Here is a 26,162-nt window from a genome sequence, read left to right as displayed (position 1 = left end):
TACGTGGTCAAACGATTGCTGTTATTCACCTCCCCGACGGAGAAATAAACTTGGAAACAACCGAATCTTAAAAGCTGAGGGGAGCAACTTTTCAAACTCCCCGACTAGTCAAAAGGCTGATCTATGCTAAGCTAACCCGATAGCAGACGCTTGAAATTCCTGTTAAAAGTTCACATAGGAGCTACTGGAGTTTACATTTCGGGATTCGGAGACTCGGTGCTATTTACCGACGACTTTCAAAGAGAAACGAGTTGGTCTTGACTCGCTTGACATTACCCGAGCGGATGGTGCAGGTGCACCTCCCACAGCACCTGCGGTAACTTGGGAACTAGCTCCATCGATGGATAGCTAACTTTAGCTAGTTCGCGTTAGCATTCAACAGACACTAACTCATGAAGTTTTTTCTGACATTCGAGTTTGCTTAAGTTTAATACACCAATTTATAACTTTGTATTGGTATTAACTCGTCAGCCCATGAGGCGGTGACACCAGCTAACACCAGCAGCGTCGCCGGCTACTTACTGACTCTCGTAGTGGCGACGTGGATAACGTTCCGGGGTTGTGTACGTCCTCTATCCCGCAGGACTTTGGACGCGGCTTCATTCTTCCGTGGACCTGCGCAGGGACTCCCAGTTCTGACCAGCTCGTCTCCTACATGTGACAGCATGAGGTTTTTAAAAAGTATTTGTCCCGGTTTAAAGTTGTAATTTAGTTCTGAAAGCTCTGCACCCTATGGTGCCGCTACGGCGACCTAGAAATGAATGTCTCGCAGGCCGCTTTCCCAAACGGTGAAGGGCGGTCGGGCGGCACCGGGACCGTAGATCATGCTTGGACGGATTCGCCCACGATTCGGGCCTGGGCTCACTCTGCCCCGCTGTGCCCGACGCGGTCCCTGTGGACAGCTGCGTACGACTACGAGGCGAGCGGCGAGGACGAGCTCAGCCTCAGGCGAGGGGACGTGGTGGAGGTTCTGTCGAAGGACGCAGCGATCTCTGGGGACGAAGGTTGGTGGACGGGGAAAATCAACCACCGGGTCGGGATCTTCCCCTCCAACTATGTCACCTATCAGCCCGCTATTTACCGGCTACCCGCTACAAGTGGTTCGGTGGGTGTACCGGAGCGAGTTCCGAGCTCGCCCGTCCAGATCCCTTTCAGTGAACTGGTGCTGGAGGAGATCATAGGCGTTGGTGGATTTGGAAAAGTTTACCGGGGCACATGGAAAGATCAGGAGGTTGCAGTGAAAGCGGCACGGCAAGACCCAGACGAGGATATTACAGCCACCGCCGGCAGTGTTAAACAAGAAGCCAAACTTTTCTCCATGCTGCAGCACCCCAACATTATTAAACTGGAAGGAGTATGTTTGGAGGAGCCCAACCTGTGCCTGGTTATGGAGTATGCCCGAGGCGGGACACTGAACCGGGCACTGACCGGAAGACGCATCCCTCCACACATTCTGGTCAACTGGGCTGTGCAGATCGCTCGCGGGATGCACTACCTGCACGAGGAGGCCGTGGTACCCATAATCCACCGAGACCTCAAGTCTAGCAACAGTAAGCTGTGTGTGTGTGTGTGTGTGTGTGTGTGTGTGTGTGTGTGTTAGAACCTTTTACACCTGCAAGCAGCTAATATTTAGTTATTTAAATTCAACTTTTGTCACTGCATATAACTGTCATCCTGTTATTTGAGTCCTATATATTTTATCTTATAGAGGCATTTAATGGTAGCCAAAACATTTTCAAGAGGATTAAAAACATGCAAACGTTTTAAAACACTGCATTAACAATATATTAAAAATATTTTTTAAAGGACTGGCTTTAATTTTTGGGTTTGTTGTAGTTACAATATTCTGACTTTTAGTCTTGAGTCTTAATATTACATTAGTGACATGTTGACCTCGTATATTTTGGTTAATAGGAAATCATATTTTTGACAATATTGGCTAAGCTGTGGTGAGAAGTGACTCATTTATAAACACCAGTGGTACAGTCCAGTCCTTTGCTTAGGAAGGATTTAAAGAAGTGTGATGGGTGTGTGGGAGTATGAAGTGGCGGTGGGGGATATTATCGAGAGGATGTGAGATAAAGTCAGAGTTTGCTCAGCTGGGCTAACTGCTAGTCCCCTCATCCCTTAAAACACACACACACGCACGCACGCACAGACACACACACACACACACACACACACACACACACACACACACAGATTTTCCCAGCCCCCTCTCCACCCCAAGCTGAAATGTTGTTCAAATAAAGTCAGTGATTTCACCAAACATAACCAGACACACTGAGTCCACATTGTCAGGGCATGCGCTTGACCAACCAGAGATAATGGTAGAGGTCACAGGATAAAAAAAAGTCAGACAGAGAACTTATCCAGGTTATAATAACAGAAAGTACTTCACTCTGCTGTCTGTAATGTAGGACCTGTAAGGACTGCCATTCAGAAAGAATTTTCTGCTGCAGGCATGCATGTTTTCAAGTGCTAGTTCCTCCATAGACTTGTAATCAACAGGTCAGGAAACTTTAGTTTCCTAAAACTAAATAATGAATGGATAGGACTTGATGAGAAAGCTAGTCTGAGTCTCATATCCACTGATGCAGGCTACCTACTTCAGCTAAGCTGTGTCTGTTGGTGAAACAAGACTCCAAACATTATTTACCCCGTTGTGACCAGAAACTGTTATTACACCAAGACCATATGGGGATTAAGTGTACCATACTGTGTCCAGCTGTGAAAGGGAATGTTTGAATGTGAAGACTATACATGTGAATGTCCTTTGACAGATACAGATGTTTTTCTGTAGTTTGAGCATAAAACACACATTCATGCTTCTCAAACACCCATTTGTCAAGTTCTCATTATATGTATTCGGAAAGCATCAGGGATCATGGAGGCAGGACATCAGTGCTCATAACAAACAGCAACCCTCGTACATTCACACAAAAGAAAGTGAGCGTACCTTTAAAAGAGCCCACAAACAATCATACAGTATTTAGAGGATGTTTGTAATGCAATAATAGACTGAACAATTTAACCCTTAGTCTTATTTGCAATGCAAGTTTTCCAACAAGTACAATTTGAGGATTTAGCTGCTGCTAGACAGGTTCAGCTAATTGAATGTTTGAATGTAAACACACAGAAGCAGACTCCCCCATGAAGCACAATGCTGTGAACACAAGTCAATTTTGCTTATCTTACCATTTCCCTGTGACATAGACACAGCATATGCTTTATAGCTAGAATTTCTAACAAAACATATGATTTAAAAGGTTATTATTGTAATTATGAGCTTCAGTGATATCTGGGAGCTCAACCCTCTACTTGAAGACCATAGGCTAGTGAATGATAATTTTTTTAAAATAAGTGGTGTTTTGATTTCCATTACACTAAAGCCCACTACTAATCTGTTAAATTCAAAGTTTGGCAAAGAAATATATTGAAATCAGCAATTTTTCAAGTGTGTAGTTGCAGGCCGTTGATCCTTCCAGGGTTAGTAGTCTGGACATCTGTAGTCAATAAACATCTTTTGTCTAAATAAAGTGGGGATGAAACAAGCTGTTCATGTTTACTTTTGAACAGGACAAACACACAAATGGCATCCTGTGGTGTGTTGGATTGTTTTCACCACAAAAGAAAGCTATAATATGCGGCTTAGAGAAACTGTTGCATCTGCTCGTATGGGTCTGTTGTGTGTTTGGCTTGGTACTGTATTTGTGTGTTAGTCGGAAAAGATGAGACGAGTGAGTATAATCTATGTAAGATAGAAAGAATTTTCATGCATTGCCATTACTGTACTTGTTATTAAGGAACTTTTTATACACTCTATAAGAATGTGTCATCTGTTTTAACTGTACATTATATTTTCAAGTTGTTTAACACCAATATAAATGCAGCCAGGGTAAACCAGGACATGAACAGGTACATACAACACATTTAACTTCTCCATCATCACGCAGCTACTCAGCCTGCCATTTTTCAACTTCCAGTGTACACATGCTCCACGCAGACAAACATGCAGCTATTTGGTCAGTGATTATCCTGTAAAGTAATATGTTGGAAGTCAGCAAGATTGGTTCAATCTCTTTTGTGTTTTTCAACCTAATCTGTAAAATCCCAGCCTGCAGCGAGGAATGTTGCTAATGAGGGATAAAAGCTTAACATACGTTTGCACAATGGACTGGTCAAGCAGCGGTTGCTAGGCTACTGTGGCCAGAAGAATGGTGAGGACTCTGAGGGTCTCAAAGCCCTCGTTTTGTTTTGTTCCGTTCATATTTAATCTCCCAGAGAGCAGCGGTACTCTTTTATTGCCACAAACTGAGGGGGTTTCCCTTCTTACTTCGTTATTTTTCTCCTTACTTACCTTCCCCCCTTGTTCCTTTCTGCGCCCTTTTTCTTATTATTTAGTCATGTCTACCCTTTGTACACAACAGGTGGCTTAAACTTGAAAAGATAATACTGGAGTTACTTTGGCTTTTACAAAAATAACGATCAGATTTCCTCAACTTTCAAAAATACAGATTTTATTCTGTTAAACATTAATCTTTGCAACCTATGTAATCAATGTTTGTAACAATGTGTGTATTAATAGTGTTTGTTCAGGGTAGTGGTTTTGCGTCGGAAGTATGACCCCTACGTTGTTCTGAAAAAGGCCTTTAGTTTGGTTGGATGAATTATATCAGGCTCTGACACTAATCTGTCACACTGGAGGGGATTTTTATTTGTATTTATTATTAATTCATGTCTTTCCTGGCATTTATACATGACATAACTTTTGGATATTTTGTTGTTTTCCATCCGTCTTGGATTTGAGTGTTTTTAATTACAGTCTTTGCACTCACTCTTTCGTCGCTTGCTGCGTTGAATGCTTTACCTCAAGCAAGGAGTGGTACTCTTCATGAAGGAGAAGATAAGAGCGAGAAATCTCACTGAAACCTGGCCCCGAGCCAGTATGTAAAACCCATGCTGTGTATGCCAGGTATGTGTGTGCTTGAACGCCACTGAAACTGATGGAACGTTTGGACTGTGTACAACAGCATTCTCCTATTCGTTGGAAATTGTTGCTGGACTTCATCACACTTCTCTGGGTGCCCTTCCCTCTTCGTTTCTCTGTTTCTCTTCTATCCAATCATCTGTTTGAACCTCTGGCACTTTTTCATCTGCAAGTACAGAATTCTTTCATGCTAGTAAACAGCAATGAGCTCAGATCATAAGTAGAGAGCAGATGTGTTTTTAAAAAGTAGTCTTGTTTATCAGTAACAACTGCAGAGACACGCATGTTTTATTCTGATGTCTTCAGAATTAAGAGTCTTCCACTATGAAAAGATACTGAATGGACATAATTTTGTTTGCAGTATGGGATCCTCTGTGAACCATGGGTACGACATTGCAAAAAAAGGCCTCAATGTCTGTTTTAATTACTAGTCAAAACAAGTTCACCAAAGTAGAGAAAAGAGTTAGGGTTGATGTAGGTAAGAGAACCATTTATTTCCTTTTCTGATTTGTCTGGTATTCCAATGAGTGAAATGGAATTCCAGAGGAAAAGTTACCAAAGATAGGCTAGGTGTTGCAGGAAAACTTTTCTGAAGCTTCCAACAATTGCCCCAAGTGACAGAGACAGTTACTGCCTGTCTTTTCTCTGAGAAGAGAATGGGTAGAGGAGAGAGAGGAGGAGTGGAGATGCTTTCTCTGTGTGTTTTTTTATGACCTCTCCCTGACTGCACCTATTGTTGCTGGGCAGGGTGAAAAGGAAAAGGGCCCACAGCTGACAAGACCTGCCCTCTGAATCAATCAGTACCCTTTGGAACTGCAAAGGAGCACATTGATGCTAACATAGCAAATTTCACTAGCCTTACTTGTTTTACATTTATTGTTTTAATTCAATCAGTTAAGAATTACTTCGAGCTGAAACAGATACAAACTAGGGGAGGAAGAGGACACATAAAGAGAAAGTAACCCGGAGAGATGTGACCATGATAGATGGATTTAGCCAGCCATTAGCCCTGATCCTTTTCCCATCAGCCAAAATGCCTGGGGGCACTCTCATTTCAACAGGGAGAGCCAGGCCCGTCGGGGAATGTTTAGCAGCCGTTTTGTGTTTACTACAGGAAGTCCTCCTGCTCTCATGCGTGGTCTGTTGGCACAGTTACCAAAAAACTGCCATGTCAAGTTAGGAGGATGCCTTTTACAGGATTATCTTAAAATGGACTGCTACAAGAGTAGATTAGTACGCCATTTTTTGCAAGTTGTGCCAAGTTGTTAGCATCATAAGGTGTGCAGCTTCATGAAGTAATGTTGCTGGTTAGAGTGAGATTAGAAGATTTAATTGGTGGTTTTGCTGAGTTTTGAACTGCCAGGAAGGAGGCCTAGAGGAAGACCAAAGAGGAGGTTTATGGATGTAGTGAAAGAGGACATGAAGGTAGTTGGTGTGAGAGAAGAGGATGCAGAAGACAGGGTTAGATGGAGGCAACTGATTTGCTGTAGCAACCCCTGAAGGGAAAAGCCGAGAGGAAAAGAAGAAGAATTGATGGTTTTTAATCCATGTTTAATTGCAGCTTTGCAGTTTGCTTTTGTTTCTCTTTGCTGTCCATGTTTTAGGTTTATCTTATGCTTGAAATACCACAGGTGTGAATGTAAACCCTGTCAGATTCAAAGGGCTAAATATTCCAATGGTCGCTTACTCAAATGACCAGTAATAATTACTGTCTAACTATGTCTGTAAAATATTACTGAAATACACAGGGTGGGTTCTGTAGCTTTTGTTTTCTTATTCTAAACCTAATCATGCTTGTGAAAGTTCAGCGTTTTGGTTTTTTAAAAAGGATTTTAAGTTTACAGAATAAAAACCATGTTCATGTTTACAGAAAATTATGGGATTTTTTTCTATTTACCTTGAGGGGGAGAAAGCAATGGGAAGAAGCGTGGGACCTGCTTTGAAGGCAGCAGCTCTACTTCTGAGCTTCCCTCTGTTCCACCATGAAAGATGGGTCTGCCTGAAGGTCCACTGTTGGAAAGGGGAATTAAATGGGGTAGGACAGAGGGTGGGGTCTGCCTGGGAGGCACATCCATCTCCAATTGCGTTGCACTGTTGTCTGCTTCAAAACATTTTCTTTTCAAAAGAATGAGAAAATATAGACTCCAAGAAATCAGAAGATGCAAGGAAAACAAAGTCCGACCTGAATTATAACTGATTCAAACACAAGAGGCTTGTATGTTTGAAAGTGTCGGCAGATATTCAAGATGTTGTTGGCATGTTCAGAATGGCATTACAGATTTAAATCAGCCGTAAAATAACCGGAACCATTTATCACATGAACAGGTTTTAGAGATCACGTCTGCCTTATGCCACTGTCAGATCCAGTGATCTGGCAGGCAAGGTGATAGCTGTGGGCAATACACAGCTGCTTTCGGTAATTTACTGCAAATGCAAGCATTGGGCCACATCCAAGTATTAGTCAACATCTTGTTGCTATTTCCATTTATTATCCTTGCCAAATATTCCACTGCCAGATAAGGTGGTAAGGAGCATTTTGTACTGTTGTATTTATAAAAAAACATACTTAAGAAAGGACCCTGACCCAATATTACAATAAATTCTAGATTGCGAATTGACATCTATTAGCTGTAACCTTGGACTGTTTCACTTGCACTGTATATGATTGAATTTACTGACATTGCCTATTTAAATGTGACTAAAATCATGATACTGATAGCCGTCAACATACGAATGCAATTGATTTCCGAGTGCTTATTTGTAAGTTGAATTCTTCATTGGTTGTTTTTAAATTTCAACATATAATCGCTATTTGAGGTAATTTAAATACTATTATTACCTTAAATACAAAAATATTATTCCATAAGACTTATCAGAAACAATAACAGGACATAAAAACAACACATATTAAAATTAAAATACAGGTCGTTTTGAGTTCAGTCATTCTCGATAATAAATTGGTTTTCAAAAAAATAGACTGAAAAATAATAAAGTTTACTTATTTTACTGAATTTCATGACTGTCCGCTACAAATATTGGACTCATAAAGTCACTAGAATATTGTTAAAAGCGCATAATATCATGTTACTATACAATAAATAAGAATAAAATCACATAACATTAAAATGCATACATATAGTCCCAATATCTACTGTTAAGCGTCACTCATGATTCACGCACTTGTTTTGAATTCAGATTAATTTATGCATGGTAAACTTTTGCTATATTTATAGTTTTACTTATAATTTAATCTTTGAGGAAAAGAAGAAAATACTTCAAAGAACTTTCAAACAGTTTTTTAAGCACATCCAACAACAACAGCCAGGGTCAAACTGTTGGTGTTGAAGATCCACCGTACAGTACTTTAGCATGTGACATGTGGCTTACCTTTAGAGCAAAGGAAGAGGATGAGGAGGGGGGAGTTATTTTTGGTCAGAGGCAGAGTTGTCATCAGAAAGATGGTCACCACTACCACTATCTTCATGAACCTCTCTTTGAAAACCATAGAAATTACAACGGGGTGAAGAGGTCGTGGGAGATGTACTTCAAAGAGAAGCTGATGTCATTAGTGAAAAGGAGTCTCTCTTTTACCACCTCTTCCTCATGATTGGTCAGATGGTAAAATTATGTTTAAATATGTTTTTTGTCATTCACAATGTCGAAATCCGTCTGTGGTAATTAGTTTATGTACTAAATATTCTGATAATTAATCGACTAATCAAATACAAATTAGTGTGTGCCCAGCAACACTAATGTAACAGAAATGACAGAAAAGGTGGTAGATCTTTTAACTGAAGAACTGCAGTGTTGTCAATGCAACAGTGCAAAATTGTAATTAAAAGCAAAACAAGTTTAAATAATTAAAGCATATTAATTGAGCTAATGAGATGGAGGGTTGAAACCTGGTTCTGTATTACAACCGTTTCTAAACATCAAATTTTCATTGGAATCATTAAGATGTCTATATTTAGATTGTACTTGTTCCTAAACATATATAACTAATGCTCCCGGCGTCTAGTTTCCTCCTCACAGGTTAGATAAGTACTGAGAGGCGGGCTTCGCCATGGGGTGCAGTTTGCAGCACTTACAAGTGTGGCTTTATATTTCCCAGAATAATGCTGAGTCAGCACAGAGCAACACCTGTTTCAAAGTAGTTTCTGACAGGAAAGGAGCTGACATTATTAAACACCATCACTTGGATGGCGTTCTGCATCTGTCTCCCCCACCTTTGTTCTCCTCAGTCAGGTGAATTAAAATTGAAAAAAGTTTAGAAAACATAATGGGTTCATAATTCCTCTTGAGAGTTTTCTGTTTTTCTCTACCTGCCTCTGCTTCTCAGGTTGATATTTTAAAGTTAAATATCTAATAGCCTTTACCCTAAAAACAGTAATGTCCAATGTTGCATCAACGGTGATTACCTTCAAGATCAGCAAACATGAACATAGGTAAAAGAGAACATAGATGATGGTAGTAAGCATAGTTTGATGAGTATTAAATAATAAATTGCAACACTGCATGGCTTTTAATCTCGAGGACATGAGAAACATGTTAAACATCGGAAATATTATCGTCTAAATATTCTTTAATGGCGATGAGTAAACTTTTGTTAATCATGCGACAGAATTTCAGGTTTAGTAGGCAAGGCTTTGTAATACAGTGCACCTTTGTGCATCAACAGTCGTGACTTCACCTCATCGCGGATCTTTGTCGGCAGTCACGTGATACCGTACGCGCATTCTATTGGCTGACTGCATCCAGAAGTGCGCTACGTTCCGTGAGTCTCGAACTTCCGTGAGACACTAAAGTCCTTTAAACAGTCAATAAGAGTGTGGGACACGGTAATACAGATAGAAGGTGGTTTAATATCAATATGGGGAGGGTTCATAAACAATTAAATCACCGTAAAAATAAGATAAATAACAAATTTGATTGCGGAACTCGTTATTTGTGTGTGGATCCTACAACGCATTAACCACGAATAACAAGGGTGCACTGTATTTTCATTTTATTGGTTGCTGTTGGACTCAAACAACACGGCTGTCTGATGTTCATGTTTTGTTTTGTTTTTTATAGTGCAACGTCATCATGGAGTCATGTAGACAGGAGCTAGGTCTTTTATCAGAAATTCCTAGAGGGCTGACATAGAAGTATCATGGAGCTACAAAGAAAGTATTTGGCACGATATTCTATAGGCCAATCTATGTAGGCAGGTTTATCCCCAAACCACTGTTCCTCTGGGTTGTGTAACTAACCCACCATAAGTCATTATTTAAACCCACAGAGCCTGCTGGGAGGAATCTATGGAATCACTGACAGAAGACTTGAAGACAGGAAGTAAGAGCATTATCACTGGTCTAGTGTAACCTGTTTGTAATGGAATTCCTATTGTTGCAACCTGGGTAGAGGATCCCCTCTGTGCCCTGGGCTAGTAATGGCACCAATACCCCTGTTATTGGTGAAGACCCACTCGAGTCACACTATGGTTAAAGTGATGCTTGAAATGGTTCAAAATACAAGACAAATGTGGTAATTCATGCCTTCATTTTAGATTATTTAAGCTTGTTAGTGCAGTTAACAGTAGATGGATAGCCCTGTTAAATGGCTTGCTTTGGTTGGTCCCAAGGTCTTTGGATTTTTAACCACACTGTTCTGGAATTCAATGGTTATCCTCACCACTTTGACTGTTGTCAGTAGATCTGGTCCAGACTTGAAACATTTTTTCAGCTGGGTTACACACATGCATTGTACATAAATGTCAGGGAGGTGTGTGTGTGTGTGTGTGTGTGTGTGTGTGTGTGTGTGTGTGTGTGTGTGTGTGTGTGTGTGTGTGTTAGTAGATTACTGCTGTAGAGAAACAAATCCAAGGTCGTCGAGCGATAACAGTGACTGTGCAACCCATAAATACACTCGGGTGTATGAATCCTTACAATGAAGTGAGTTTAAAGTGTGTGTGCTGAATTTCTGAGGTTGTGTAGAATCCACACAGCAGATGGGACGTGTTGACACTGACCTGCAGTGGTGGGACAGCATGTAAATAATAAAAAGGGACAGTTTGTAATGTGAGGAGTTTTTGGCAGGGGCTAAAACAAATGTTGAAATGAATCCTGAAAGGATCAAACACTCATTGGTAACTTATATTTGCAGCGGTGTATCAGCACACAAAGTAATATTATTCTTGTTGAAATAAAACACAAGAAAACTACTGCCTCTTGTACTCGGACCTTGTTGGTATATCTGAACACCACGTTTAGCCCTCTGTGTATTAATGAAACATTTTGCCAGGGATGGGTTTAATATCTATCCATTTTGATGCAATACATAATCCATATTTTTGGTTCAGACTTCAGTTTTTCTGTTTCCACACCACATGGCTGATCATCAGCAGAGCTACATATAGTGTATATCAGCCTGAAAATTAAAAAAATTAATTGGCTAGTCTTGCTATTAGCTTACAGGGCTTTTCAAATGAAAAAAAGAATAGGAGAATTTATATTGTGGATTATTTTTGTAATTAAATGTATTGACATACTAGTGCATCAGGTGCATCAGTCATGCAATGCCACCTGCATCTATTATCATCAGTGCGTGTTGTGGTAATTACCCCGCTTCATACACAGCGTCCGATTGGGAAACACTCACTTGGAATTGTCAGTATCAAACAGCCACGGTTCACTTCTAACTCACCCTCTTTTTTCCAATACCATAATAATTTTTTTCCCACACTAGAGCCAGTATTCTGTATTTTTTTTCAGTTATCAATATTGGTGTGATAAAGCAAGGCTCTGATGCAGCATCCTCTGCATTTTCGGATAGTCTTGGAGCAATATGTCAGTCCATAACATGGTCAGAGGAAGAGGTGACGATGTCGCTTATTAGTTTGGTGGCACGGTGCCCGTGTTGGTCGAGTTGGAAATGATGTCACAGTATGTTTGTGGGGCATCACCATGGTGACCAGCTACACCAAAGGGGGCGTTGCAGCTGTGGAGTAAACAAGGCCACACAAACAAAAACACACGATGAGACGAGTAGAGGCCAGGCAAGCCAGAACAGTTATGGCTTACCAACAACTAGTAATCATGATCTCAAAAGTGATGAATAATTTAGAACCATTGATGTAATGGGGTAAAAAAAAAAAAAATGCTACATTTGATTTAAAAATCTAATGGAACATTTTAGATGGGGTTGGCTCCAGCTCCCCAATGATCCAAAACAGGATAAGCACTTATGAAATGCAATGAGAATGATGACATGTGAAATTTAGATTCTCAAAGACTGTAAACTCAAACTGTACTTAGTTACACTGGCTATTCTGAAATAAATGAATAAAACTTTTTTTTTCTTTCTGTTCCCTCAATCACTTTTGATGACAACCTCTTTGCCTCGTGTATCTTCCCCGTCCCCTTTGTTTTTCAGTTTTATTACTTGAAAAGATTGAAAATGACGACATCGGGAGGAAGACCCTGAAAATAACAGATTTCGGTCTGGCCAGGGAATGGCACAAAACCACGAAAATGTCAGCTGCGGGCACTTATTCCTGGATGGCCCCCGAGGTCATCAAGTCATCTCTCTTCTCCAAAGGCAGTGACGTCTGGGGGTATAAGAAAATAATAGTACACAACACATAGACCTAAAATTATAAAATGTGTTCTGATCATCTGTCTGAAATCCTTTATTTCACCCACCAGTTATGGCGTCTTGCTGTGGGAGCTGCTAACTGGGGAGGTTCCATACCGTGGAATCGATGGCCTGGCTGTGGCTTACGGTGTGGCAGTCAACAAGTTAACTCTACCTATCCCCTCCACTTGCCCTGAACCCTTTGCCAAGCTCATGGAAGGTGAATCAACAAAAGTCATCGCACCAATCGGATACATCATTGTTTACTGCCAGACTTCAACAGAGACAGAACAATAAATGATTATAAAAGAAGGTGGATGTTTTTTACAACATGACACTGATTTAATGTGTCCAGAGTGCTGGGACCAGGACCCCCATGTGCGTCCCTCCTTTTCCTGCATCCTGGATCAGCTGTCTGCTATCGAGGAGGCAGTGATGGCCACCATGCCCCAGGACTCCTTCCACAGCATGCAGGACGACTGGCGTGTGGAGATCCAGGAGATGTTTGATGAGCTGAGGACCAAAGAGAAGGTAAAGCAGAATGAGGAGGAGGGCAACAGACCTCCTGTCTTTTATGTACAGTGCGCATTTGCGCACCAACGCTCACGACTTTACCTCATCGTGGATTTTTGGTAGGCAGTCACGTGATACCGTACGCGCATTCTATTGGCTGACGGCATTCTCATGTGCCCTCTGCTCTGTGAATCACAGACTTTCGTGAGACACAAAAGTGCTTTAAACAGTCAATAAGAGTGTGGGAAAAGGTAACACAGATAGAAGGTGGTTTAATATCAGTATAGGCAGAGTTCATAAACGTTTAAATTACTGTAAATAATAAGATAAATAGTTTGATTATTACAGATAGTCTTTACACTACTGTTTAATTGTTTTCAGTAAACAAGCTAAACATGTGTTTTACAAAAACAAAGGCATTACTGCTGTTGTTTTAGTGGGCATGCCGTTGTTAATATGATTCCTGAATTCATCTGCCAGTGCTGCAACAGGTGGAGATTTAATTAGTATTTACAGAAACAGCATCAGCTCAGGGTTGGGTTGGTTTATGTTGGACTGAATGGAAACACTCTACAGTTGGGTTTTTGGTGTGTTTTTTTGGCTTATGGTGAAATATTTTCCTAGCATTAGTACATCTAGTTGTAATTATCAATTATGTTTAACCTTTTTTCATAAGATGTACGTTTGTTTTGTGTAGCGTAAATTAGTCTAAACTCTTGAGCTGAGCTTCTCCAACTCTCTGTGACAAAACCACACAGTGCTTACTTTTATTTATTACAAGCATAAGTCAAGATATAACAAAAACATGGTTAACCTTTGTGAACTGGCTAATATTTTCCCATAGCAAATTTCGCAGGATTACTTACTGTGTCAGCAGATTTCCTGTAAACGTCCCACAGTAATCTGTCTGGGTGGGTGGCTGAAGCAGCTTTACTGTAAAGCAGCTTTATGGAAGTCATCCAGTATGGATTACTATTACTCAGCTGAGAATAATAGAGAAAATAGAGTGGATAGAGATGAACAGTCTCTTACTGTGGATTATTACGTAATGTGTCATTGGACTGGAGCCTCAAAAACTAACTTGAACTGTCTAATACTAGACTGCCCTCCCCACTGACTTACAGATATGTCTCCAGAAGCCTTTCTTTTGTCAAACATGAAAAGAATGCCTGTCTGCTAAAAACTATGCGTTTATATATTGATGCCGGTCTTCTGGTTCTTCCAGGAGCTACGTTCCAGAGAGGAGGAGCTGACACGGGCTGCCCTCCAACAGAAGTCTCAGGAGGAACTGCTGAAGCGTCGCGAGCAGCAGCTGGCAGAGCGGGAGATCAACGTGCTGGAGAGGGAGCTCAACATCCTCATCTTCCAGCTCAACAAAGATAAGCCCAATGTGAAGAAGAGGAAAGGGAAATTCAAACGTTCCCGCCTTAAACTGAAGGATGGAAACCGTATCAGCCTGCCGTCAGGTGAGCAAAGAGTATATAAAGTTATAAACTGCTTTTGTGATGAATTTTTTGAAGGTGGAATGTTTCATATGTAAATGTCTGTCTGTATGTTGCATACATACATACATATTGTAGACTTCCAGCATAAGATCACGGTGCAGGCGTCGCCTTCCATGGACAAGAGACGAAGCCTTCATAGCACCAGCTCTTCCCCTCCCAGCAGTCCCACGCTCATTCCCCGACTACGAGCCATTCAGCGTAAGTTCAGCTGTTTGAAAGTACAATAAAGAAATCGGGTTTGGAAACCGGGCCCATTGGGACAGTGATAAGGACTGTGTGAACAAAAATCTAAGAGTGACCGGCAGTCATTCTTAGATTCAGCCAGTTGTTGGCCAGTTGTTGGAACAGTTCGGTAATGTGGTTAGTTTTGCACTAATGCCTCTGCAGTAACTGGAACAAATGCTGATATTCAGAAAGAGGAGTCAGATTGGTGCACTGAATCAATTTTATTTGTTTATGTCTATGATAAACAGATTAATATGGATCAAGATTCTGTACAGTGGTTTAATAATTTTTGTTGTCACTTTAAAAAAAGACACAAGGCAGATGTCAGCTTTCGTTTTACTAGACAGTGGGAATAACAGACACAACTCCATCAGTGACCCACATTTACTTTTTCAGTTAAACAATTCCCTCTCAAAAATCCCATTTCAAATTAATTTTATGTGTTGATTCATAAATAACAAGTAAAAAATTTCCTCAAAAGGCGATGGAAGTGATGGAAGTGTCTAAACTCTTGATGTATTTTATGAAGTGCTCCATACACTCATGTGAGTCAGAGATAACGTTTTGTTTCCCTCCTCAGTGATTTCCCGTGTGCAGAAAGGCAGTTTGCATGTTTACCAACAGGAGGTCGATCTGACCAGCGAGCTCGCAGCAAACTGTGGGCTCAGAGGCAAAGGCAAGCTATCTTTTACCCGCGTACAGCGTGGCTGTTGAGGCGGTGTAATAGCAGGTGTACACATGATGTTTGGCTAACTTTGAAAATGGAGAGGGTTCTCACCAGCTTCGGGTATGTGAATTATAACAATACGTTGGTGCTTAATTCAGGCTAGAACTGCTGCACATGGTCTCTTTTCAACCTGGAAACAAGTGACTACGATGAGGCTGATGCCGCAGTCTTGGGCCGGTTCGCCATTTATTCCATTTGTATTTTTAGCCTAAATAATTGACTCCTTTAAAAACTTTCTAGTGTGTAATTCTGGCCCAAGCCTGTTGCCCTCACTTCTTGGGTGGATTCTACCTTTCTGATGAGTAACTGACACTTATGACTGACTGGCTTTTATAACAATGACCTGTAGGGCTTTTAAATCTGTTCTGTGACTTTTTGGTTTGGGAAAACTGATATACACTCCTGACCAGTTGAAAAATGCAAAAATTTTCATTTTTCACTGCTGTTTCTTAAAGAAGGTTCTTAGTAGTGCTTCAACATGCAAAAAGAAAAAATGATAGTGTGACAAAAAATATTTCAGTAAGCAATTTATTGCAAAAAACCATTAAACTATTCATCACTTTCAGACCACATCTTAAAAGAAACCCAAACTCAAAATTACACTGAATCCACATTTTTGTAAAGATTTGGGCTTTTAAATCTTGTTGTTTTAAATGTTTGATAAAGCTGATGAACAGCTTATTTCATTTTAATGGTTGTTTGTTTTTTTGTCTCACTCATATTCTTCCCTTTTGCATTTTGAAGCACTACTTACAACCGTCTTAAGATCCAACAGTGCAAAATGTGAATTCTTGCAATATTTCAACTGCTCTCAAAATTTTGATTAGGAGTGTATATTATGGTGGCATTTTGTGCTCTTAAAAGGTTGAATTATTACAGCACTGTGAATTTCGAGAACGGGAACATCAGTCCAACACAGAATGACTTTAAATGTGGAAGAAGCAGTTGTGTGGTTATTTACACTCCTCACCAGCTGACTGCAGTCGTATTATTCTGCAGTAAAACCTGTGGTCTTTTTGTCCTCAGTGACTCAAGATGAGAGCAATCGTACGTGGGGCCGCAGCTCCCTCTTCAGGCCGGAGGAGTTTGATGACGTGAAAAAGGGAATCAAAAAGAAAGGAAGGACCTGGGGCCCCAGTTCAGTCCAGAGCAAAGAAAGGCCTGCTGCTGCCGAGAGGTAGAGTTTAAAAATCACTGATAATCATACTGTAGATGATCAATGATTGTGAGGGTTGAGTTTTACATGCATTTTATTTTTTTAACAACTTGTGTTATTGCCAAGCACTGATGCTGAGCTAAATCTAAATCTGACCTTTAACACCCTCTCATGTTTTCTATGGCCCTCAGGGTGCGTCCTCTGTCAGATGGCAGTAACCCCTGGTCCACCAGCTTGGTTAAGTCCCAGAAGTCTGTCCCTCTTGCTGCCCTGTTTGCTGAACAAGGTAGCCTGAAAATCTATGGAGTGGATGATTAAAAATGTGAATTTGTGTTCCTCATTCAGTCATCTTCTTGATGACAGGGGGATCGTTATTGTCTCGTCTTCAGTTGCTTATCCAAAGTATGGGTAACGGCTTCTGTTGGGTGAGGTGGGGTACACCTTGGATGATGCGCCAGCTCATCGTAGGGCCACACGGAAAATGGATAACCATTCTCGCTCATACTTGCACCTGTGGCAAGTTTACAGCAACTAATTCTTAGATAGAAAGATACCTTCCTTATAATCCTGGAGGAAGTTGTGAGTTGCACTTATTGGTGACGTGAAGAAGTCAAGTGTGGAACACGGAGAGAACCCACGCAGACACGGGGAGAACATACAAACTATGCAAAGAAACTCTCCAGGTGGAATGAAACCCAGGAGCTTCTTGGTGCGAGACAACGGTGCATCGGATGCCCGATATTTGTTCTTTTGATATTTAAAGTTACTATTATCAATAACGCTAAGTAAAGATGTCATTTATGTGTGAGCACTGAGGCTTGTTTTTGTATATATCATCTGCTTCTTCTTCTGTGTTTCCAGCGGGGGCAGGTAAAGACGAGGGACTCTCACAGGAATGTGACAGCAGCTCCAAGCCAAAGCAGCTCAAGTTCCCCAACCAGGTGTACATCGATCTACCTCTGTGGAGGGACGACCAGCAGCCTCAGAGCCCCGGTGGGCACTGTGGGCCGGGAGACGCAGGGGTTGGGACGGGGGGTCAGTGCGGCCCGCAAGAGACCGCAGACGACCCCTACACCACCACGTCAACTTCGTCCACCTCCACCACCCCACAGCTCACCCCCACCAACAGCCTGAAGCGGACGACGGCTCGCCGGAAGACCGACTCGGTCTTGTACGGCTGCGGATCGCTGCTAGCTTCGGTCGTGCTCGGTTACGACATCAGGGAGGCGCTCAAAAACTCGGCCCCCGGTGATGACGGCGAGCCCCCGCGCGAGGAGAAAGAGAAGAAGAAGAAGGAGGGCCTGTTTCAGCGTGCGACCAGGTTCCGCCGCAGCACTTCACCACCAAGCGGCCGCTCCCGCAAAGAGGAGGCGACGTCAAACCAGACCTCCACCCAACCGGCCAATCTCATCTCCATGTCGGCCATTATGGAATGCAACTCCACCAAGTGTCTCTTACAGTCCGAGGTGGGGATATTAGAGTCCAGCCCTGGGAAGGTCGAAGCAGCGGCCGCCGGTCATCACGCAGACCCATCCAAGCCCAGTCCAGCAGCCTGCACAGACAGCCAGTGTAACCGGACTAACAAACAGACACCAGTGCAAACCCAAAGTCAGCCACCAGAGCAGAGCAAGCTGAGCAATCAGAACACAGGAACACGCTTACGCAGAAAGAAATACACCAACCACAATAGTAAGTACCTTAGTTAGTGAATGGGGGGGGGGGACAGTCTGAAATCATGTTCACGCCCCTAAAACGTCTGTCCGGTTTGTTTCCAGCCAATGGCCCGCCTGCTGTGCCCCCCCCAGCGACACAGAAGAAACAGGACAAGGAGCATGGCGTGTCTGAGAAGCCTCCGGGTGGGGAGGCCTTTTCCAGACCGCGACCGGTGTCGTTCAGGGCCAAACCCCACGCCTGGGCCCTGCTGCGGGGACGCAACAAGAGCTACTCCCTGGGCCACTACTCCGGAGAGAAAACGGCACAAAACCTGAGTGTGGTGCTGTCCTCGGAGGTGGGGGTGGGCTGCTCCCTGCTGGACATGGACACAGAGGGCCAGAAACGAGACTGTACCGTTCCCCTCTGCCGTATTCAGAGTTCCCCCGGCCGGCCCTCCGTCTTCGAGCTGGAGAAAGAGTTCCTCTCCTGAACAGGGATCTGCTGTGGTCAAAGTTCATCTTTACCCAATCTAGAGGGTTCCAGATTCAGAACATACAGAATTTTGTTTGCTTTTGGCCTAAAACTCCAGGAGGGTTTTAAAACCAGGCTGCCTTTTCTGGGTTTCTTTTTGTTTGTTTGTTTATTTGTTTATTTCTTCCCTCTCTCAAAGTTCTATCACATAGAACCCAGTTTTGTTTTGTTTTTAGTTCTAGAACATAGTGATGTCAGTGTTCTAGAACACAATTGATTCCAGAGGGCTTCTGTCACATCCGTTCTCATCTCCGTTTGAGAACAAGCTGCCGTGTCTCATTGAAGAACAAACTAACGTGTGTTTCTGAAGCCTTAGAACCTGAGCGCTGGATCAGCGGCTCTCGGAGCTCGACTGCCACTCATCCCTCTCAATCCCCTCTTTGTCGCCCTCTTCCTTTCTTGTTCTGTCGGTGCAGCTAAACGTTGACCGCAGCTGCAGATTTTGCAACACAGTACCCTCACCTTTTTATTTATATATATATTTTTATAGGTAATTTAATATGAAGAGACTTGAACCTCACCGTAGCGACCAACAGGACATACATTCCATGTCTGCTTCAAAATTGTACGATCATGCTTTTAGGTTTAGGTTTTGTTTTTGTTTGTTTTTTTGCTTTTTTTATTGACTTGAGAATCATGCATGCTTGTACCCATAAAATGTTGAACAAAAAAAGTAACTGTACTTTGTCTGTAAATATGTCTTTATATTCATTATCAGCTTAATGCTGGTAGTCGTTTTGTATTACATACAGTGCCTTGTGAAAGTATTGGCCTCCCACAAGAACTTTTTGAAATTTTGCCACATTTCAGGGTTCAAACTTAAAGCAAATATTTTTCATGAATCAAAAAAATGTGAGACACAATCGTGAAGTGGAACCAAATTTATTCAACATTTTATATTGTGTTAACAAATAAAACACTGAAAAGTAGGATGTGCGAAAATATTGGCCCCCTGTTCTCTCAGCTCAGCTAAACGACTCCAGAAGTTCCCTGATGACTTCTGAATGATCCAATGTTGACCTAAATGACAACAATGACAGAGTGCACCGCTGTGTCATTTGGTCACACATGTGCACATCCTACTTTTCAGTTTTTTTTATTTTAAACACAATATAAAATGTTGAATAAATTTGGTTCCACAATCACGATTGTGTCTCACATGTTGTTGATTCTGTTTTATTATCCTTAAGTTTGAAGCCTGAAATGTGGCAAAATATCAACAAGTTTTTGGGTGGCCAATACTTTCGCATGGCACTGTATATACTGTTTATGAGTGTTTTAAAAGTCAACGCTGCTGCAGTACAGATTGGTTTCCTGTAGCAGGGATATAAGTGTGTTTCCTGGCTGCCCTGAAGGTTTTTAGAGATGCAGGTAGAAAAACACTGGAAGTCCTGCAAAGCAGATGTGTAACCTTTTCACTTAAATGTTGGATCAAATTTTGATTTTGTTGCTAATATGGATTTTTCTAAGAGTATTTATAGGAGCGTTATATTTCATATTTTCAATACACTGCGACAGAGTGGGGGGGAGGCGGCATTTCAGCCACATGTCCCATATTAGTGAATTTATATCTAATCCCTGATGAGGCGTCCGATCGGCTGAAGCTGGAATGTCTCAGTTGCAGTTTCAGACTGAAGCCGTGAAAAAGATTACGAGCCACATGAAAGTATATCTTAAGACACCGTTTGGAACATTTTGTTCTAAAAATGGAAACCAGACAAACCCATAAATGTTTCCCATGATATCTAATGCATGTCCTTATTTTTATTTAATTCTCTCAGTTATGCAAACAAATGTTCTCTTTTTCTTAAAGCTCAACTCTTTTCCGCTGCATCTCAGATCGAACCTAAAAGTGAATTCCCATCACATTGTGTTACGTTGAATTGGTTTGACATTTAGTTTAGTCACTTTTTCTTAGTGTATTTCTAATTGTACTGTTTTATAAGTAAATTGTTTCCCGCTGTTGCCAAAATTTCCTGTGAATGAACCTCAGTTGGTCTGAGGCAGACATCGTTCACCTGGCACGACGATACTGTAAACTTTAGACTTTGTAGGATTAACAGTGATCCATTATCCCATTTGTAATCACTGATCGATAATTACCCACCCCCCTGCTTTTTTAGCCAATCTTACTTCAGTTTGTCTTTCGTAAGAAAGAAATTCATAAGAAAATGTGTCAAACTGTTGAATGACAAGAGCTACTTCTAGCAAGAGATGAATTCCCAGATGGTTTGAATATGGATTTCTGATGTGTAATCTGTGGCATCTTGTTATGACGTTGAACATGAAGTATGACCACGACTGTTAAACCAACACTGTAAGGCCTTAAATATCATCAATCCCTCAAAGGTGCAGGTTAACCAAGGTATCAGTCAAATGACCGTGATGAACTTAAGGTACTTTTTTATCTATTGTGCTGTTCTGGTGCTGAACATTCCACTGTGACAGCAAGCATTCCTCTACATGAGACAAACAGCAATAAGAATATATGTGACACTGACTGGTGACACAGATTCTTCTGTCTACGGGACCAAATTGGACTCTCCCTTCTCTAAGGTCTCTGTCTTCAGGACCAAAAACCCTTAAATGAACGAGCTGCTAGTGACGAGATCTCACAAGGAAAACTGTGTGACGACTCCGACAACCTCAGAGACGCAGTGAAGATCCGTTTCTGAAACACCCACATTAAGGACAAGGCTTCCTTTAAAATTACTGATCATCTCTGTCACCATGAACGTGTCAGATTTAGCTTTGAGTACATTTGTTATCATTACAGTATTGTTTAATTCACACCTGATTGATCAAGAGTATCAAGTTTATTGACGTTTTGAATAAAGACAAGATTAAGACTGACGTTGCCTTTGTGTTCTTTGGAAGCTGAAAATCAGGTTTCTTCCATGTCAGTAATTAACATCATTTATAAAATGTGCCGTACCGCATTCAAATTAAGAGATGTTTATCCATTATGTCAGTAAGGCAATAATCCTGAGATAGTTTCACCTTCATAACATGATCCTTTGACCTTGAAAATCAGCCGCGAGTCTTTGGGATCACCTTTGTGGCACAACTTATTTTATATTCATTCCAGAAAAAGTTTTTTAATTATGCTGGTTTTACTTCAGAAGAAAAGAAAAAAAACCCCCATCTGAGTCATGTTTATGTGAGATTCACTGACATTACATCATGAGAGAGCTACTTAAGGTCAGTTGAAGGACAACTGTTCATGTAGTGTGTCTGAAACAAAAGTCTAATAATAAGCAACCAAACGTAAATCATAAAAGGATAGACCAAAGGCCCTGTCCCCAGATATCTCTGCGTTCATCAAAGGATGACTATTCCAATTTAAACTTTTTTTTTTAACCCTCTTCTTGCTCCTTCTTATCAAATCCTTGATGCGGTTAGTGGTAAAGTGCATCACTCATTGGTACAGATGGCGGAGTGTGTCTAAGGGAAGGAAAGACAAACAGCATAAAGAAGAAAAAAATGAATGAAAGCACAACGAATGACATTGTCACCACATAACACATCCTTCACAGATCTAAAAATAGTGAGAGTGGGTGGAGCGTACAGAGACAATTATCATCATTGTAAAGGCGAAGATTTCCCCTCTGGGAGTTTCATTTTCCCTCCCTCCTCCTGTGTCAGAGCCTCTGGCGGTTGTTTTGTGACACCTGATACCTGACGTCTCATTTGGTAACCTTTTGTTACAGCTGAAAGGTTACCTTTCGCTCATTAACGATACCATCCAGAAGAGGCACGATCGCACAAAGCAGACACTTGTAACATTGTCCAGGATGACACTGCCTGCCGCTGCATTAAACTTACTTATGAAACAAATTGGAAAAAAACAACAACAAAAAAACAATAAAAACTGGAAACAACTCACCAGTCCATTAAACTAAATTAAATTAAGGTTAATAATCTTGTTAAATTAGGCTAGCAATATTATATAAAGTGAATGTAAAGAAAACAATCAACCCAAATTTGATGAATCTTTCTTTGAAAAAAAGCTCTAGAACCAATGGATAAAAATCTGTTTGTGCTGCGATCAGTTCGACGGATGCTGATGCATAAGTTAAATTTCTGTCAGGTTATTTTATCACCATGGGAAACTTCAGAGTACATGAGTGTGTACTTTCACACCTGCTTCCTCAGAGAGTAGTGACACACTTGATGGAGCTGCGGGTTCCAAGCTTGGCCTGGAGGGGGGCGAGGATCTGGGCTTGGAAGCAGTATTTGGCCTTGTGGTTGAGCCCTTTGAGTGTCAGCTTGTTCAAACAGCACTCCATCTCAAACACCTCCTGAAGACAAGACAGGGCCAGGAAATGTTTGATATCACGATGCACAGTTGTGTTTGTAATGGCAAGCTGAGCCCAAAAGGTAGATTTATGTGCTACTGCTGTTCCTCTCTGTTATCATTCTTTTTTTCTTCTTCCCGTCTTCCTCTTCTGCATCCTCCCTCATATTCTTCCTCTTTTGTATTGCAGAAGCAGTAGGATCTTTTTTAATGTCCTGTTTTTCTTCAATGTAAGACTGTTACTGCATGAATTAATGTGCTGTGCGGCATCTTGGTTCTAATAAAGAATAAAAACTGGAATGCTAAATGATAGATGGAGCGGGTGTGTCTACCTCCTCTCCACTAGTGTGTTTCAGGTAGATCTTGTAGATCAGACTGCCATGCAGCTTCAGGACTGTGGGTTTGGGGGGTTTCATATGAACCACGATCTCCTGCTCTCTGACGGTCAGCTTCAGGACAGGAGGGCTGATTTGGGCTGCAGACATGGGCAAATGGATTATTTTGATTTTCCTAGAACCTCTCTCTTCTGTGTTGCTACATCAAATAGGGGAAGCAAGTAGAAAGAGGATGAGGAAGAAGAAAAGGAGGCAAAGGAGAGGTGCATGAGCACTCACTGTTCCAGGAAGGGCTGAATCTCTGGGATATGGACCAGGCTGATTTGTTGGGGGGCAGGGATGCCCTAACTCTAGCGTAGTACCACTCTCTGGGTTCAGAGGTGACCTGGCTCAGGTCACACTGGAGGCTTTGGATCCCCTGACAGCCGTCCACATCGAACCACTGACGTTCTCCATAACTGAGAGGCCAACATGCAAACACACACACACACACACACACACACACAAACACACACACACATGGAAAACAATCCAGGGGGCAGTCTTTCTGAGACTGTATATTGAAGAAATGTTTCAAATTCTGTGTTTAAATGACAAAATCTACAGGATGAAAGTATTTCTTATCTTCAACGCGTCTTCCTGACAGATGTCAAAGAAATATTCTTGTGTAAGTACAGACACAATCTACAATCAAACATCCTTCATTCAATAGGAGTATTTGTTTCTGAAAGACACATAAGTAAACATGTAATTCTATATTTATATTATTGGTCACAGTCTAATAATGTTGTCCCAGATTAATTGTGTTTGATCTAATTCCATCATTAGATTGTAAATTATTTGTTGATTATATTTGGTTTGCTACTCTGAATGTTCAAAGTGAAGTAACTGAACTCTTCTGAAGTAGAAATATGCAAAGTAGCAGAAGATGAAAAGAGCGAAGTACAGCAGAAAAAGCGTTTAACACTTTCCTCACTGGAAGCCAATGGTTTGGCAGCCTATGATATGAATCACCCATTCGCCCTGAGTCAATCTGGCAGCTCAAAACTCACAAATATGTAAACATTTGTCCTATTGTCATAAATTTAATAAGAATTGATAGTGACTTACTAGTACTAGTTTAGAATTAAGCTTTTATAGTAAAAGTCTTCAACATATATATGAACGCATAGGTACACAAGTAAAATCTAATCCAAAATTACATTTTTAATCAATTCTGAGACTTTTTCCTTATGGTACGCTTTAAGCCTGTTACACATGATGTCTTACATCTTCCACTGGGCGTAATAGTGCAGGGAGGTGCTGTTGTTCGGTGGGGTCCAGCGTAGGATGTTTTTATAATCCACAGAGTCAAATCTCACCTTTGTGGGCGGAGGAAGTGTCACTGGATTTGGAGTCATTGAGTATTGATCAGTAAGAATATCAGTTGAATTCAGTCGCAGGTTAGTAAAATAATAATGGAGAGGTAAAAAGTTACAAACAAGACCCAGAATCAGAAAACTTTAATAAATGAAGACAGTGGATCACGTTACTGAAACACTGCTGGTACTTTATTGCGGAACACACGTCATCCTCTCAGAGCTAACAGAAAAAAACACTTTCAGTGTGAAAATGCATTTCATGATATATTAGTATGATTTAGAGAAAGAAAATCTACCATCAGTGGTTTTAAAATATTCTACCATAAAATACTTCATTCTGTTGCTTCTCAGTTTTGTTTTGTTTTTGTCTTTTCTGTATTTTCTACTACAGAATCTAATATTTAGAACACCTGCTGGTTTTTCATTAAAAAACAATCGGGTTGATTTTGACTTCATAAACTCAACATGAGATTAGATGAGCATTGAGAAAAAAGTCTGTATTGAAGGTGTTATAATGAGAACTCTACATGACATGAGGTTAAACCTACCTTGGACGGTGACTCCCAGGTTCCCCAGCAGCACGACTCCCAGCAGCAGACGGGTCATGGTGGTGATTTTGTCGGATGACAGGCGACAAACACAACAAGCCGCACTAAGCTGATGCTGGGGTGGTGGTGGTGGTGGGACGACGCCACCTTTAACATGCCATCAACTTCCTCCTTCAACTCATGTATGGGCCATATATGGTATTTCTTTCACAACATAGCAAAACAAGGATACTGAGGCAGTCAACACAGGGCTCTACTAATCTGTGCTGTACCTCAAATGGCACACATAGCGATTGCATTCACTGATCACACAGCTGCAAGAAGTGTAGATTCAGTTTCATGTTTAATTCGGTGTCTTGGAAATGGATGAGAGAAAAAGGAATGATGAAAAATGTGGAAAAAGTTTTACTGATTTTCTCGCAAGACTAAGCAGACATTTGAAGCCTACACCTAAATTAAAATCAATAGAAGAAAATAGATTTCCACTTCAACAGGCCTCTTGACTTTGGATACAAGGAAAAATCTTACGTACTAATACGCCAAATAAATTATGGCTATACAGTACATCTCAGACTTTGAGAGCTATTTTAGATAGTATTTCTCTTTAACCATTTCTTTGTTCTCTTTAGAAGATCTTCTCGAACGCCTGCTTCTCAACAACTGTGTAGAATGTGATAATTATCAGTTTAGTGGAATCATGAGACATT

General features: G+C 41.2%; 2 protein-coding genes across 3 annotated transcripts; one reads left to right on the top strand and one right to left on the bottom strand.

Annotated features, from left to right (window-relative positions):
* Positions 1-757: 757 nt before the first annotated feature.
* On the top strand, positions 758-21,767 carry map3k21 (mitogen-activated protein kinase kinase kinase 21). 2 transcript variants are annotated; one of them, XM_068326822.1, is made up of 11 exons: positions 758-1,550; positions 12,404-12,584; positions 12,676-12,824; positions 12,960-13,135; positions 14,343-14,583; positions 14,698-14,820; positions 15,428-15,523; positions 16,601-16,751; positions 16,922-17,016; positions 17,592-18,419; positions 18,506-21,767. In XM_068326822.1, the coding sequence occupies exons 1-11, from the start codon at positions 758-760 to the stop codon at positions 18,871-18,873; spliced, it is 3,201 nt and encodes a 1,066-aa protein (XP_068182923.1). In that variant the 3' UTR covers positions 18,874-21,767. The 2 variants fall into 2 exon arrangements, with proteins under 2 accessions (XP_068182923.1, XP_068182924.1); XM_068326823.1 differs by lacking the exon at positions 15,428-15,523.
* A 296-nt stretch (positions 21,768-22,063) lies between these two features.
* il22ra2 (interleukin 22 receptor, alpha 2) lies at positions 22,064-25,562 on the bottom strand. The gene is made up of 6 exons (XM_068328112.1): positions 25,456-25,562; positions 24,816-24,930; positions 23,826-24,004; positions 23,544-23,686; positions 23,058-23,215; positions 22,064-22,358 (listed from the first exon to the last, which is right to left on the bottom strand). The coding sequence occupies exons 1-5, from the start codon at positions 25,511-25,513 to the stop codon at positions 23,066-23,068; spliced, it is 645 nt and encodes a 214-aa protein (XP_068184213.1). The 5' UTR covers positions 25,514-25,562; the 3' UTR covers positions 22,064-22,358; positions 23,058-23,065.
* Between the last annotated feature and the right edge of the window lie 600 nt (positions 25,563-26,162).

This window comes from Antennarius striatus, chromosome 11 (assembly GCF_040054535.1).
Source record: "Antennarius striatus isolate MH-2024 chromosome 11, ASM4005453v1, whole genome shotgun sequence".
Lineage (NCBI taxonomy): Eukaryota > Metazoa > Chordata > Actinopteri > Lophiiformes > Antennariidae > Antennarius > Antennarius striatus.
This window is presented reverse-complemented; position numbering and strand designations above follow the sequence as displayed.